Below are 17,480 nucleotides of genomic sequence, written 5' to 3' on the forward strand. Positions count from 1 at the left end.
GTAAGGGCAAAGGGAAGTCTTCACAAGAGAGCAGGAGCCCGACTTGGATCGTGACGCCTTGAAGGCAAAGAGGACCTGTAATAATTGTGGTGAGAAAGGCCACTATTGGAGGAAATGTCCTAAGCGCAGCATCGAGAAGGGTGCAAATTCCTTAGTAGTAACCGTGAAGACTCCAGCTTTTGTGCACTTGGAGATTATGGACACCGGTGTTTTTTCTTCTTCGAGCAGGGAGGCGGTTGGACTTACTGCTAGGGGCACTTGGGACTGGATTCTAGACAGTGGTGCTTCTAGGCACATGACTCCCTCCTGAGAGTTATTACAGGATCTTCGAAGGCACTCGGTCACATCCTGATTGGTGGCAAGTCCACTATCCCTATTCACAGTGAGGGAAGGTTAGAGATCGTTCCCGATGGCAGAGGAGGGAAGCATTCCTCTGAGGTTCTTTTTGTCCCATCCCTTGGTTTTCATCTGTTGTCAGTGCATGAGGTTTGCAAGACTGGTGTATGGGTGGAGTTTGATGAGCATTTTGTTGCTCTCCGGCACAAAGCGACATGCCAGGTTGTATGGGAAAGCGGAGTGGAGAATGGGATCTACAAACTCTCTGCACTCTCTCTTACAGGTTCTCAATTAGGTGATGTGTTGCAGTTTCGTCACGACCACGTGAGTGTGGATACACTGCGGTGGCAGGCTTTCCAAGACCACATGGTGGATGGCTTGCCAGATGATGGCAGTAGGCAGGAACATTCTAGTTCTTGCGTTCGTCAGTCAGAGGAGCCTTTACAGGTAAACTATGCTTTGATCATTCGAGACAAGAGCCTCCTACAGTTGAGGAAGCGCTTTCCCAAGGGACTTGTAGCAAAGCCATGTAAGTGGTAGATGGTGACTTGCAGGAGGAGGTGGATTGTATAGTAGCTCATATTTCCCCCCACTTTAATATTCTTCCCAAATAGTTTTCCTCAAATTTAGGAAATCCTTCCTAATTTTACTTTTCTTAAAAAAAAGGTCCCTCAATTTTATATTGCCTCCGGAATGTCTTCCTTAATTATATATATATTTTCCCAAAATTTACTGAAATTCCGTTTCCTATCCCTAGTTTTCAGTTGTTGTCGTTTCCTGGAGGTTGGCCATTGCCATTGCCTTTTCCATTGCATGAAACTATGGTGGGGCCACCATAGTTGTCGTCCCCGTTCTCACATTTTTGCCTTGGCGGTGCTGTTGCCAACTCTATTGAGACATTTGTGTCCCACTTTGCTAGCTAGCCCCTAGGAATGCCTTTGACAACAAAATTGAAAAGTGAGTTGGCATTAGGAGTAGTCACATTGGTTACAATGCCACATGGCATGCAATTGGCCTTAGGATAATTCATAGTAACAGGAAACGACTGTTTCCTAGTCAAAATTGCGGAAACTCTGTTTCGTTGGAGGAGCCATTTCCGTTTCCATTTCCTGTTTCCTAATCTCATGTAAGGATTTTCCCCCACTTTCTCTCTGCTAAGTGTTGATTTTTCTTGATTTTTCTTGTAATCTCTTTTAAATTATGATCCATCTCAAGTTTCTACTCTATCTCTTAACTTTTTTCATCATTTCTATTTACATCTACCATATAATGTTAAAGACCTGCCATTTCCTAGCCGTTTTCGTTTCCTAGTTTTAGGCCATTTGTGTTGGAGAGACATCATCCGTTTCTGTTGCATGCAACTATGGGATAATGTCCTACCAAAACCTTGCACGACACCTTGATCACACTTGTGTAGCTATAATAGTTGCACTCTGTACTCAGCCATGTGATCCATATGGCGCGTTGTGTACCGGTGTACGGCACACATACCATACAGGTGTTTTGTACATTGCACAAAATGCACAAGATTCCATACAAGTTTTGAAGTTCGTGTTTGTCCTAGACCTTATTTGGTGGTCCCTATGCCTTATCCTTGCGTCCCATATGCTTTCCCATGCAGCCTCCACACATTTTGTGTACACAATTGTTCTCAATACAACATATTTTATATTTATACTACTCAAACTAGAAAAAGAGTGGCATACTTAACACACCCTATCCTATAAGTACTTTTTGTAGTTGTATCGAACATGTATTACTGTACATATCGTGCCTAACATTTCTAACCACCTTGGTGCCTATCTATGGAACACAACTAATGTCACCTCTTTTCCCTGGTACCCGGGACAAAACCTAACCAAATTCCTAATTGGATCCCATCACTACAGTGGTTGGGCAGTTGGCTAACCCATGGGACTGGATGGGGTTAGGCTGGATTGATGGATCCATAAATCGAGGCTCAATTTCTGTTTAGTTTGATAGATGAAGTAAATTCCGGACAAAAATTGTTCTATCGAAAAGAATCAACGGCTGTGCCTCTCAATGAGGAGAAAAGCGTTGGTCTCTATGATCCAAGTACAGTCTTTTTCCCTGATCTGACTATGGGACTTACGGGTTCGGTCAGATGAGCTCAGTTAGTTAAGGCTTTTGACTACGTTAGGGAAAAGTTATCCTGGTGGAATCGCCCGTGCTTTCCGGGCAAAGGAAGTTTTTCCGGGTTCGGTTTTGCAAAAACCGATGGATTAGTCTCTTGTCCGGATATCCGTGGGCAAAGCCCCGAGTGTGGGACCCTGCCCCGCACAAGAAGTGCTACTTCCGCTGCTAGCACCCCTGAATTTGTTGCACGGTGGGGACAGGGATCTTACAGTAGCCTAGGCGTAGGTAGCTTAGCGGTAGGGCCAAGCTATACACCAGTCTTGACCAATGTTTCACACACTGAGCGGAACCAAGGTGTGAACGGGGATTTTCCACAGAAGAAAGCTACAGCATTTTATTGGCATGGTTTGGCCTGAAAGATGGCCATACAGCATGAGCAGCATGTGATTTTATTCATCAAAGTGACTTATAATATTTATAAGTCGATGTGTTAGCACATCATTAAAAAACGGGCTGGACATAATTATTATTTTGGGCATGGAAAGGTGGACAGAAGGAGGCGCCTAGATGAAACTTGGCCAATAAGCTTTGGAAAAGCATAAAGCTGATATTTTTGGGCTAAAACTTGGAGTACAAGCCAAGAAAAGCTAATATTTTTGGCAAAATAAGCTATTCTAGGCAAAAAGGGGAAAAAAGCACTTCATATAGCTAGTCGACTTCATTAAAAAAGGGGTGGGGCATCTTTTTTGAGGCATGCGCTCCCATCCTCAAGGAAGGCAGTCTCCCTCTCTCTCTTTGGGGGGCCATACAGTCTCTCTCTCCTTGTGCTGGCCGTACAGGTGCTGAGGGTGGCTGTGTGCAGGCCGTACAGCAGATTGGTTGTGTTTTCTTGTGCTGTCCGTACAAACAGCAGGTACAGCAGTTGGGCTGCCTTACTCTGGCTGTACAGAGCTTCAGTACAGCAGCATTTGACTTCAGCAGAGATACGACAGTTTTACAGCCGTACAGGCTCACATGTGTGGTGTCAGAAGACCTCTTTTCTCTTGCAGATCTGGCTGATCTTGGGGCTGAGGTTGAGGCTTTTTCGTGGACTGTTTTGGATGAATTAGGGACAGATTTGAAGCTCTCTTCTAGGGCTGATTTGAGGCTCAGTTTTGGGGCTGATTTGGCACGGAATTCAGGGCTGTTTTGGGCTCCATACTGGGCTGTTTTATGGATTGATTAAGAGCTGAATTCATGGGGCTGTTTTGAGACAGTTTTTGGATGGCTTTTGGTGCCGTGTTTATATTTTGGCTCTAGATTGAGATCTGGGCAAGAGTTGTGCTGATGCTTTGTGGGAAATCCGGTACTGATTGCACCCGCACCTTGGTATCTTGTAAAAGCTTCTCTATCAATAAAGAAGTTCCTACGCGGCCGGCTGTTCCGGCTCAGTGTGGTGTCTTTCTGTTATATGGTTCTTCCTCTGTATTTTCATGCTCTGTATGTGGCATTTGAAGCGTTGGTCTATTATTGTTGTTCCGCGTCCCGTCCCCTACTTGTGACAACTAACCCGAGGACATGGCATGATGAAATGCATTTTTGTTTTACGTTTCTTCCGTTTTCAAAATGTTTGCGGGGTTGCTGTTGGGACATTTTGACAGCTATGGATTGGTAGCAAGTTATGTTTGGTTGCAAATATGTTGGGTTTGGGACACAAGGTGAAAAAGTGAGGGGAGGAGCAAACGGCATCTATAGAACAAGCATTTGGCACAAGGAGTAAAGGTCGCACTTTGGTTTTTTTTAAAGCTTGGGAAAATAAGTTGAACTTGTCATTGGTATAGTTAGAAAGCAAACATTGGGCACACATTATGAAATCGTCTGTGTCTGAGATTCATATCAATTAGTGTACTTAGCTTTGTCTCAGACTCCAGCCAGAAGAAGTTTGATTATGCTGTTATCTTACAGGTCCGCTGCCTGGATGCTTACATCCGATGGGATGACTTGTGCTCAAAAAATATTTCCATTGATACATGTCAAAGTCAAGCAGCTGCTAAGGCTTCCATTGTATATGCTAAGGAGTGGAAAGGTGGTGTACCCATGTATTTGGTTGATTCCGAAACAAATGAATACAGACCGAAATTGCTTAAGTCTGTCCTAAGTGCAGATCCAAAAAAGGTGTGGGTGACTGAGACACAGATGCCACTTTCACTTTTGAGAGATTTTGAAGAGAGGCTTCGGGTGAAGCGGCAGAACAACCATCATAGCTCAGTAGTATCCAAAAAATGGTCCATTAAGTCACTTAAAGGTCCCAAAAAAGGCTCATTAGAGAAGCTTTGGTTGAGGTCCAGGTTAGTCCGTCCACAGGAAGTGCCTTCATCAATCAAGATATGTAAAACAAAGGCTCTTGCAAGGTATGAATCAATACAAGTTTATGATGCGAAAACCAAGCTTTTAAAAATTAAGGGATTCCTCATGCATGCAGGCCAAAGATATCTTAATTGTTGTAGACTTGCATGCATAACCTTTGTTAAACTTAAATAATCGTGTCGTTTTTTGCAGCTGCAAGGGACAGTCTCAAATGTGCCAAGGTAGCATTCCTTATTTTTGGTTGAATGTACACGTATCAAGGCCTGCTGACTTTACATTTTCAGCTACTTTGAATTTATTTGAACAAGGTTGTTCTAATCCAGAATATGATGTGATGGAAATTGGTGTGCTCTAGTGATCTTACATCTTACATGCATGGTTGTTATGGAACCTATTTCTAACACCTTATTTCGTTTGAAGCCTTGCATATCAAATGGGACATTCAGTATTTTTGAAACCTCATCCAGTGTATATACGAAACCTACTCTCCTATGAGGTTTTCCAAACTCCCTCCTTTTGACAATTTAAACTACCTCCATGAAGTTTTCTGCACACTTGTTGACCTTACCCCTTGGCCCCTGAAAACATCTTGTACACTTGAACAGGCGTATAAAGCACCTCACCCAGGATGGAAACTTTTGAAAGTTGTTTGAAACTTGTATTGTTCATGTTTCAAAAGTTTGGGACAACCCTGCTTTCATGAGTGACATGGCTGTGAATGCTGCTATTTTTTTCGTGTGCGAAGACATTGAAACACGAGCTTCAATCTGAGTGAGCCTTTGTAAGGATAAGGTCAGGGAAATCCAACTTAATGCTCATCAATAACTGGATTCCTTGGGTCGGGTATGTACATCTTGAGTCTAGAGGGCTTCAGGTGGCCGATGTAAAGAGAAAAGATTGTGCCATCCCTAGAAATAGCACTTTACTAGAAGCAGCGAAAGATGTGTCGCATTCTGAAAGATGTGTGACTGCCCTTTTTGAAGAGAGTTGGAATTGGCACATGACGGCAGGTTATGCTCCCTTAATCTGCTAGGGAAAGGGTAGGCAAAGATGGAATGCGATGCCTATGGGGGGTGCCAAAGGTATTAATTGATGGATTAACATGAAATGCTCAACGGTTCAAGCCTTAGAGTAATAATTGGCCACATGGCAAGAATTGGGCAGTTAGTGCTCGAATAGTGGGATCTCCGTAAGAGGCAAGAGAAATCATGCATGGTAAAAGGGGGCTTGGTCAATGGTTGGGAGGTTAGTAGAAGAAGGAAAGACCTTTGTGCGTAGCTCTATACAAGGTTATGTTCAATTGAAACAATTAATCAAGCATTTGACTGATTTAGGTTTGTAGGCTGCTTATGCATGATTAGGGCCAAGAGATTATTGGAAATGTATTAGCCAGTGCCTTTGGTTGTATGGTGGATGCCCCATCAAATTTCTTCATTGGGATTGTGGTGACTAGGAGTGGATTGATGCAGCCAACTCTTCACACTGAACTGAATGCCATATTGCTGCTACTTGGGCAGGTTCAGAGGATTCCTACCCTGAGGTCACATTGGGAAAGCTTTGGGATTGCTCCATTGATTTAAACAAGATTTTTGTCAGAGTCATGCAGCAGCAGCACGCACACCACCCCAGGGCATTGAGCAACGCCGGTGGTTGGGCTCCCATCTCCCAACGGTTCCCCCCCCCCCCAAAAACCTGGCCGGAGGAGATATCTATGACAAGGTGCCACTGCATCCTATATATGGCTCTTTGACTTCCCATGCTCTTGCATATGGGCTAATCCACCACCACTTCCAGTCATACAACAACTTGAGAGTAGCTATGGGAATTGCCACCTCCCACACCCTCCTTCAATTCGAGCACCTCGATCAACAGAGGCTAGGACCGCCCATGACCACACAAACCCGAACTCTGATACCATGTCAGAGTAACGCAGCAAAAGCACACACACCACCCTAGGGCACTGAGCAACGTCCCCATCTCCCAGCTGTTGCTCCCCCCAAAAACCCGGCGGGAGGAGATGTCTATGACAAGGTGCCACCACACCCTATATATGGCTCTTCGACTTCCCATGCTCTTGCATATGGGATAATCCACCACAACTTTCAATCATGTGACAACCTGAGAGTATCTACGCGAATTGCCACCTCCAACAATTTTCATCTACTTTGGCACTCTTGTAGGAGGGACCTGATATCCCATTTCTTATGACTGTTTTTACATGGCGGATTTCCTATTAATCATTGGAGAGCTAATTGTGGTGCAGACCCATCTTGCCCTATGTTTGATAGCTTTTGAGACTGTACAACATTATATTTGGGGTTGCAAAGTTGCTCATAGGATCTTGAGCTCTCCATTGTTTCGGAAGAGATTTTGGCATCAACTTTGGCACTATAGGAGGAACCAGATATCCCATTTCTTCTGGCTGTTTTCACATGGTGGACTTCTTGTTAATTAATTGAGAGCTATCTATGGTGCAGACCCATCTTGCCCCAGAATCTAGATGTTCGATACCTTCTAAGAGTGTACTGTTAACATTGTATTTGGGGCTGCAAAGTTGCTTAGAGGATTCAGAGCTCTATAACTGAGTTTATAGGTAGATTGATGAGAGGCACTATACATTACTTGGGGCGCTATTGCTTGGCTTGGTTAGTATGTGTAAGGTCTCCACAGACCACGCCGAAGAATCATCTGACCTAGAACCGAAACCCTAATGAGGTTTCATAGGCTCGACATCGTACGCATTGCATGACAACGATAGATTGTAGCTAGTGATTCACCACCCAACCGTAGGTTTAGTGCCTCCAATTCTCATCTAAGAGTGAATGGAGATTGTATTTTCACACATAACCAATAGATACTCATGTCTACTTTAGGGCAAGCAAATTTTTGCGTATGTCCCATGTCCTCGAACAACCTGAAGACAACATAGGGCTTTCAACTACTTTTCACCCCACCAAATTGGAATGAACTTAAGGTTACCAAAGGTCCACACACCCCATTAATAGAGATCGTGAATGACAATGGTTATAACATATTCCACCCCTAACAGTCCATGGGATAAACCCCATTGAATGGGTGGAAAGTCCATATGACTCCAAAGTCATGGAATCAAAATAACCCCGTGGAATTCCGCCCACCTTGGAGTATCAACGGTCGAACCGTCAACTGGTCTAGAGATTCAGTCTAAGATGGAGAAGATCCAAACTTCTCATCTCTCTTTTGTACAATTCCAAGGCTTCCTCATGCATCGATATTAGTCGGCCATCGTGAGAGTGTGTGATGAATTATAAAACTTGTCACCCTCCGAGTGTCATGCCAATGCTCAGACAACCAAGGTGGTCCCTTATGTGGTTGTCACTCACAGACTAGCACCGCTCCTCATAGTTATCAGAGGGTAACTATGCGAAAGCATGGTATGTCCTTGACAAGAAACCTGCAAAGCCTCAGGAGATGGGAATACACTCTGCATGTTGATTTAGGTATATAATTCAGTCGTATTAGCGGACATGCAGATTTCATATTGTGAAGTTTTCGTCCGAGTTGTGGTGAGTTGATATTGTGCTTATTCTTTCTATCTTTAGCGGTGCATTTACCCTATCAACTACTTATTTGTTATACTAATTCTTTCTATTTGCTACTTCCCTTGGTGCTAGGCTTCATTATGGCCGAGTCTACTCTGCATCTCCGGAGGTTTGACAGAAACTTAGTATGAAAAGCTTTGTGTGAATATATGCTCTTATGTGTGTGTGTGTGTGTGTGTGTGTGTGTGGAGTGCATGTGTGAGAGCATATCTTGATACAGAGTTCTACACCCACTATTGGGCACTGATGACGTTAGTGGGGATGTCGTAGTATCTAGTCCATACTATGCATAATGGAGTTGATAGTTATATAGTCTTGTGGATTGACTACCATGAGTATATAACATGTACGTTCCTAAAAGGTGAATTTGGGCACGTTCTTGGATTCATCTAGGTATATATATATACACTATGCATCCCACACCACCAGAGGTCCAGAGCACACCCCACATAAAACCCATGTTAAGCATGATCATAGGTGGAATGGCCAACTTTCCCCCCTAGAACCGGCCTTGAAGCAATTGAAATCCTCTCTGAACACCAAGGTCAAACCTTAGGTCAATTGGAGGGTCAACCTACTCCATGCAAAGTCAAGGATGAAAGATACCACCATGTTCACACTGAATCCTTCTCCCTGGCTTCCGTAGTCAGCCCAACTGGCTGTTTGTAAGCCATCCAGAAACCTCGCCCTAGGCATCTTGGATTATGACCATCACCACAAGATGGCCTAACTCAGATTATGACTATCACCACAAGACATCCTAACTTGGCACCCTATCCTGGGTTATGCCAACTTCGGATAAGATGGCATGCCACTTGCCACCTACCAACTAGTGGCTATGAAGGGTTCATGGTAAAACTAGATATGCTCTCTCCACCGTTTTGAAAAGAACTCTCCACTCATGTGGAAGAGTAAGAGCATGCAACAAATTAACTTCCATCACAGTTCGGCAAAGACCTCAAAAAATTGTTAATTAGGGGTTTTACAAAAAAGTACTTGAAAATAAGCATCACAAATTAGGGTCAGTGAAGTCAAGACTAATGAGACATTCTTGGACCCACCAATGTGAAGGCATGGAGCACCCATCAACCTTGGGCTCGACACAATCCTCCCTCAAGGGATCTTGGACAACGCGCTCCTATTTATCTTCTAGCCTTACTGCTGGTGGCGGGTAAAATCCTAGCCATTCCAATGGCTTCACTTGCTCAAAGTCGTCATTGCCAACCGACTCCACATCGTTACTGTTGGGTGTCTTCACGGAATTACTACACACTGACTCCATATATCTCTGGTTCACACAAAATGTGCGTGCTAACTTGGAGAAAAGCAGTGACAGAAAGGGGATGGGTTATGGAAGTGAAAGGTTAGGAGAAAAGCTTTTAGGGTGGATGAGAGGGTTTAAGTGAAGTTGCAGCTTTCGGAGGCCAAGAGCTTGTAGATGGCGTACATAGATCTTGCACAACCTGTATGTATGAGCCAAGGAGAAGGGTGAGACTGAATTTATTGGAGCATTGAGTGTAAAAAAGCACCCTTGCATTAGTTTTGTGCTTTTTGAAAAGCTGGGGCTTAAAATAAAGTCCGCTTTCCCGTTTTTTTATTCACACCTCTTTTAGCCTTCCTTCTTCCACATGGCCCACCAGGTGTGTGCAACCATGCATTTACGCAGCCCTTTACCCTGCGTCTGATTCTTTACTCGCTGTCCAGATCACCTACACGACCAGTCTAGCCAATCCGCGCTGCCCACCCGCCATGTGCGCCCTGCCTATCCCCTTGCCCACACTGCCCAGATGCTCTATATGCTAGGGTTTGGCCACCTATGTGCAAGCCTTATTGCCCTCCGGCTGCCTGCTGCTGCAGGTCACCTACAGGCCACCTAATTCGCATCTTGTGTCACCTCTTTATGGGCACCATGGTTTTCCCTTTGTTGCACACAAGACCACCGTACCCATCACCCGGCTGTTCTTTGTTGAGATAACAAGCCTATTGGTACCTTGTCTCATGATTACAACATGGACAAAAATGGATCCTCAAAGGATATCATGATTACCTTCATGCCTGAGACAACAACCAAGGGCAAAAGAGCTAGGGTTTCATGGACAAATGGCCTATTGTCCAATGTGCAACATAGGTGCTTTTCTCCCTTTCTGGTGACCTTTGCACATGCATGCTAAGGTCCCATGGCTTTCTTGCCAAATTTAGCCTGCACAAGGGTACTATCTTGTACATCCTCCATGGCTGGGGTTCTAGCACTTGTCAGATCCATGCTCTGATACCATTTTAAGGCCTCCAGAAACCGCGCCTAAGGATCATCTGATCTAGAACCGAAACCATAGATCCAACATCATACGTATCACATGATTGCAATGGATTGTGGCTAGCGACTCACCGCCCAATTGTAGGTTAAGTGCCTCGAAACCCCCAAGCCTGAGGTCTGATTGCCGTGAGCTTGTATGGCCGAACCACCCACCTTGCAGCTCCATGGCGATGAGGTCATGCATACCCTTGGTAGCCCTCTTGTCTACTGCATGGATACCTCAATAATTCATAAGTGCTTCCAAGGCTACTTATATAGCAATAACCTGGCTATTATTGGCCCTTGCTTTATTTATAAGCTTTCCTTCTTTATTTATTAGCTTTTAGCCATTATTAGCCCTAGGCTATTAATTATAAGCTTTTAGCCAATGAGTAGCCAAGTGTGGACATAATTATTGGGTTATTGTGTAAACACACTTAGTTGGACATTATTATTAGGGTTGGTAGCCGACTCACCAACATTAGACACTGGAAATAGAGTCTAGGCCTTAGTCATATTCGTTCAATGATCAGTTAGTCATCATTGAGTCATCGAGAGCTCAGGAGCAGTGCTACCATTAAGTATCTCTATTTAGCATTGTATATACCTCATGTTAGTAAGACATGGTAGATTAGGTCATCTCTCTCTACTGTGTATTGAGCACGAAGAAGAATGTTGTGCATGGGTTTAAGTCTTTGATTAGGTGCTAATTGCAATCAATCAATTCTAATCACGCTTCTGTAAGCACCCATGTTACATTGGTATTAGAGTGTCACATTTTGACGGAAGAAATGCTGCAATTTTGTTTCTCATAAGGGCTTGGAGATGCATCACAAAGAACCCAATTTTCATCCCACACATGGTAGAACAATCTGCAAGAGCATGTAGGACAAGAGAACACTACACAGGGTATGTGCACACTACTTGCTTCCATAATTGAGCATTAAAGGTTACCAATTGCAAGTAGTGTCGATGATGACAGCGGAAGTCTTCGCAATGGAAGTGTTTGGAGTGTTGAAATCTTCAATCTATGGCGATCCTTTGTGACAAAAGTCTTCATGTGGATGAAGGAAACACTGGGAAAGCTTCCCCTATGGTTCCACTTGAGAAAGGAAGGTTGAAATTAGGGTTTCAGCCAAAAGACCAGAAGTCACACCAAATATAAGGGTTGTTTTGCTGAATTTGAGTCATTGGGAGTGTATAGGAGATTGAATACTACGTGGAAACACTCTTGGAAGCTTGGAAATCACACTAGCAAGCTTGGATATGGTGTAGGGAAGGAGAAAGTGTAGAAAATACAGCCAAAGAGCCTCATGAAGGAGAGTGTCAATTACTAGAGAGAGAGAAGAAAGAGAGAGATGATGAGATGCCCACCCTGGGTGTCAAGCAGAGAGGGAAAGTGACTTGTGGTGCAAGCTGGGATGGACACATCGCTGGTTGCTCTCTTTGAACAAATGGGATAAGGTCTAGGTGGTGGGCATTGAGCTTTGTGCACCTAGGGCTAGTCATAATTTATAAGTGAGTTTTGGTCACCCAAAACTTAATAAAGTGTGTACACACTCACTTATAAATTAATGCTAGATTCTAAGGTTGGGTTTTGACCGATACTTACCACCTGTCACATGCCACATAACCATGTTAACAGACAGTTTCACAGGCACGGTTCACGGGCTGGTGTCCCCTTTACTGGAACTACACATTGGTCAGGCAAGCATGAAAACAACATGCAAATTCAATTTGTAGGCAAGCACATAAAGATGCTATGCAATGCAGCATTGGTATGGAAAATCCCTGTTCATGAGACTATACCAAAATAGACGTGTTCGAGGCAAGTACATGAGGTAGCAGACCCAATGGAACACCAATTGTCCAGGCATTTCCGGGCATGCACACACAAGCACAAGTCTCAACGGAAAGCCAAGTCCACAGTATCAAGTGGCATCAATCCCCGGCATATGCAACTGCCATGGATGCCAGTCCGATGTATACACATAATGAAAAAGCATGGGTGGACCAGTTGGGTGGCCAAATGGTGACACGAAACAAGCCCAAGAAATTGGCCGACTGTTGGTTGGCCAGCAGAAAATCCCCAATAAATGGTATATTCTGTTGACTTGCTCCATACATGCTTTAGAGTTGGTCGACATGGTGGCCTTGGCATGAGCCCCTAAACTATCTGTTTAATTGCTGCCACCAGGTATTAGCCTTGGATATGAGCCATGTACATGTGTGCACATGACACCCCCTCCTGCTAAAATTGGATGACTGTCATCATTCCGTGTCTCCATACATGATATGATTTCCCATACCTGTCATCCTTTCCTTCCTGGCAACCTTTTCATTGGAAACTTGGCCTTAGGTCTCTGAATCCACTCCAAGTCTGATGTAGAGATATGTGCATGTGTTCCACTTTGTCCCCTTGCCTTCTTGCCTTGTCAGTTAGGGCTACCCTAGAAGCTTTTATGGAGCACTCCAAGGGATGAAGTTCATCCAAGGGGTGGAGCCAAGGGTGCCGGGATCAAATTTCAACAAGAAGGATTCATGTTTGTGTTCAGGGGCTACCAACCTTCAGGAAACTCTCCCCTTGGGTTTGCCTAACACCAACCAGCTTCTGGGGTTCATTGACACACGCTGCATTTTCTCCTTGGACCTATGCACTTCTTCTAGGACACCAACAGCACTTAGCATAGCTGAGCCTGATGCTGATACAATGTTGCCTGGTCACTACACCACCGAAAGATCAAGACACGGGCAATGGTTTCATTCATGTACGATGCAGTAAGGGTGGGTTGGCCTTGGGCAGGAACAATATCTCAGAATCAGCCTGAAGCTCTGATACCACTGTGGCGTGTGGAAGTTTTGGGTAGTCTTGTTTCAGCCCTAAGCACTGCATAGGAACACCTGATGCAAGAACAATTAGCAGAGAGAGAGAGAGAGAGAGAGAGAGAGAGAGAGAGAGAGATGCATTTTCAGTATATTCATAAAGTACAGAAAAGGTACAATGTCTGTGGCCTTTGGCCTTCCCAAAAAAAGTAACAAAAGCCTATTCTATGACCTACTCCATAAAGGAGTGAGATAATTCAAGTGATTGCTTGGCTTAGCCTTTTATAGGCCCAAACAAGTCCAAGAGACTGGCCGCCTGCTTGACGGCCAGCAGAAAATAATCCCCAATAAATGCTATATGCTGCTGACCTGCTCCATACATGCTTCAGAGCTGGCCGACAGGGTCCTTGTCCAACACTGGACTGTCTTCTGTGCTTGTCTGGCCCTGAGCTCCTAAACTATCTGTTTAATTGCTGCCACATCAGGGATTAGCCTTGGATATGAGCTATGTACATGTGCACATGACAGTAATGGAGCTGAAGTGTGTAAATGGCTGCCCAACCTTGTGGTAGATGTCTGTCCCTTCTTGGAGTGGATTGCCTGTATGACACAGTGGGTCAGCTTTGGAAACTCTGAAGGATCTATATGGAATGATTATGGGCAATTGAAATCAGTGGGCAAAGTTTCCTCTTTACAGGTGGGTGTCTGCTCAACATCATCTCCTTCCCACTTGAGAGAGATGCCCATAATATCAGAGAGAGGGTGGGTAGGGTTGGGGAGCATCATCACCGTCCAACTTGGTGGAAGAGTATTGACAGGTCTTGCATTATTGACTCTAGGCACTCTGTCAGTCTGCGGTGACTGCTGATATGGCTGAAGTGGGAGGTCCTAGAAAAAGCATGCTCGTGTAAAGAAATGTTGAAGAGTTTTCCTTTTCAGGTTATGTAACACTTTGCAGGATTGAGAACATTTTTATCACACTGTACTTTGTGTTTCTAACCACCTCTTTTTAGACTTTGAAGTGATTTGTACGGTAATGTAAGTCTTAGGAATGCAATTGAACTAGCATCATGTGCTGCAGATAAACTATCGGAGTCCAGTGTTGTCACAAAGGAATGCCACGTTGATCGAAAAGAGGTTTCAACTCAGAAAACACCACATTTCAAACATGTTGAAGAAGGCCATATGGAAAGGGAACAAGTCCCTGGTGAAACATCTGGTTTTTTTGAAAGTGGAAAGGGCCGTGACTCCAAGAGTGAGAACAACCTGGTTGATAAGAAGAGTGATGCAGCATCAAGCTCGCTGAAAGAGAACCAGAGGCAGTATTGTCCCATGGCTGGGATAAGTTGGAGGAGAAACAGGGCAGGTCTAGAAGGTGTCAGGTCAAATAAATTTGTACTTCCTGGTCAAGTCAATTTGGATTCTGTGGTCAGGCCAAAGTGCTTCCTTTGCTCAAAATACTATGATGGAAGCCTTCTATATGTTCGTTGCGAATACTGTCCATGTATGGCCTTTTTCCTTTCTTTTTAAAAAACCATAGCATGATTGAATTTCTGTGTGAGTGTGCATGCGGATGCATGCGTGTCCATATGTGCATGCGTGAGCACGTGTGAGTGCATACATGCTTGGAGTGTGTGGGTGTGCGCATGCATAGTGCATGTGCTTTGTGTGGATGTGCTTGTCCTCTTGGTGTGGTGCAGTTGTGCATGTGTTTGTGGATAATTGACTGATTGTTAGTTTGTGTGGCTGTTTTTCACAGTATGGTTTCATGGAGATGCACTGAAGGTCTCAATCAACAATTTTGCTGAAGTTGTCGGATTCAAATGTCACAAGTGCCGGAAGAAAGGGCGCCCAGATTGCCCATACAGTAAGAAACAATTGAATCCATCAACTCATCAGCAGGTAAATAGTTTAGACTCTAAAGGAGGTCCGGACATGCCAAATAGAAGGCTTGGGATCAAAATTATAGGGCTATCTGAGGGATTCTCGGGAGCAAATGAACCTAAAAGCCATTTCACGGACCAGCCATTATCACCCTCTTGAGTGGCACCTCATTCTGCTGATTCGAAGCATGGGTTTCCTGCAGGCAACATCTCATACACTTTTGCTTTGCATAAAGATGCAGTGACACAGCATACATCTTGTGAACTGTATCAACCCTGGGAGGGGGGTGATCTGGGGAGGCAAGAAACATGCCACAAAAGTCCTGACATGATAAGACCATTGCAAACGCCTTCATCATTTGAATGCTCAAATGGCTCTTGCAATGATGCCAGTTCTACAAGAAAGCTCACATTCACATGAATGCCATCTTGATTTGAAGACAAAGGGAGAGCTAATATATTGTGATGAGTTAGTCCGTGCTGTGTTCTGAAACGTAGCACATTTATACTCATATCCATGGATGTGGCAAAGAGCAAATGATTCACCATGCCCAGTGTATGATTGTGCAAAATGAGAACAAGAGGCTTATGGACACCTTGCATGGCGTTGTACTTACGAGTGTACTCGTCTGGCTGACTATTCTATTGAGGTTGCTAGCTATTTGCTGAACTGTCCTCAATCTTCTGTTCCCACTCTGCTTCACTTAGGGCCTTGAGTGGGTTTCTTTTTGCAGTACCTCTACTTCCTCCATGTCAAGTTTCCTGTCTGCAAACCTACAATCCAAGAAGGCAGTGTTTAAAATATATACCTAATAACCATGAATTATCTGGTCCTTCTCCTTGCATGCTTAAGTACTCATTTTTGGTCTTGTAAAAGACCTGTTTATGGAGCCTTGCATGTTTTATAGCGCTATAAATTTTACAACTCTTTAATGAAACTTTGCATGAGAACAAGAAACAGGGTTTACCTCTAGTGATCTGCAAATTCTATTTCTGTAGGCAAGTCTAGGAGCAGATTTGGAACGGAAAGTACTGGTCTTAATTTGCAAGCGTAAGGCTTGACATTTGGTCCTTGAAAGAAATGATGGATAGACAAAATATGCTTCTAAATTCTTCTGTTAGCTTCTCATTTTTTCTGCTGTCTCAGACGCACTCACAGGCATGCATGCATGTGAGACACGTGCACTTACCCACACGCACATACCCGAAGTTTGTGTTCTCTTTGGTGTTTCATTGTCAATGAATCCGTAGGTCTAGTTTAGCTTTGCTCTGTAACAAATCATCTCAAGCCATTCCTTTGCACATTAAGTTAGAAGGGGGAACACTAACACATAAACTTTGATCAACCCTATGACTGAGTCCTAAACCCCATGATTTGTGCAGGGTGGTTCTGTCTGCATTTTGTCCTGGTTACCAGCCCCTTGGAGATGTATGTATGCATTGCTAGGAGCAACAATATGTACCAATAGTACCAGTGATATATATGTACCCTTGCATAAAAAATTGGATGTATGGGTGCAAGGCAGTGTAGGCTGCATCGTTAGGGATTAGACATTGCTAATGAGCTTGCACATCCTTAAATTAAATGAGGCACATTTTTTTCTACCTATGGGTGCAGTTTGGTGCTCGAAATGTGCATGCTAAGGCAAGTTTTCCCATGCTCAACATGAGGCTACGGGGAAGGGGCCAAAGCAATGTGAGGAAAGCATCAGCATTGATTTAGAATGGTACAATTCACTGAACAAAGGCGGCCCTTGTAGGTGTCATGGCCAAGCAGGGAGTGATCCATGGGCTCCAAGGTAAGGATGATAGGCAAGGCTATCACAGGATTCCTTTAAGTTGGAGGCACAAACATCTAGAAGAGACCAAAGGGGGTACCACAAGCTTGCAGCACCCTTGATGTCAGAATAAGCAAAGTCATGGTACTGAACCTAGACGGAGGAAACCTTTCCTCAAGAATAACAGCTACATGCACCCAGATATATGCACAGTAACCCTACATTCATGCCCATGGTAAGAAGATGGAATTGGAAATAGATTGATGAATTAAGGGAGAAACACCCTGGTGTGGTGCTCAATTTTCCATACTGTAGACAAGCTTTAGACATTACATATTTAGAC

At 44.1% G+C, this 17,480-nt stretch overlaps 1 protein-coding gene across 1 annotated transcript in view; it reads left to right on the forward strand.

The window, feature by feature from the left end:
- Positions 1–16,192, forward strand: part of LOC147605329 (DDT domain-containing protein PTM-like) — a 59,363-nt gene extending 43,171 nt beyond the window's left edge. The window contains exons 6-9 of the mRNA XM_086793713.1: positions 4,378–4,823; positions 4,972–5,000; positions 14,558–14,980; positions 15,236–16,192. Of these exons, the coding sequence (XP_086649839.1) occupies positions 4,378–4,823; positions 4,972–5,000; positions 14,558–14,980; positions 15,236–15,519 (1,182 nt within the window). The 3' untranslated portion in view covers positions 15,520–16,192. The remainder of the gene's footprint in view (positions 1–4,377; positions 4,824–4,971; positions 5,001–14,557; positions 14,981–15,235) is intronic.
- The last annotated feature ends 1,288 nt before the right edge of the window (positions 16,193–17,480 follow it).

Source organism: Cibotium barometz, chromosome 60, assembly GCF_041138505.1.
Source record: "Cibotium barometz isolate CiBa-2024 chromosome 60, ASM4113850v1, whole genome shotgun sequence".
In the NCBI taxonomy this organism is placed as follows: Eukaryota; Viridiplantae; Streptophyta; class Polypodiopsida; order Cyatheales; family Cibotiaceae; genus Cibotium; species Cibotium barometz.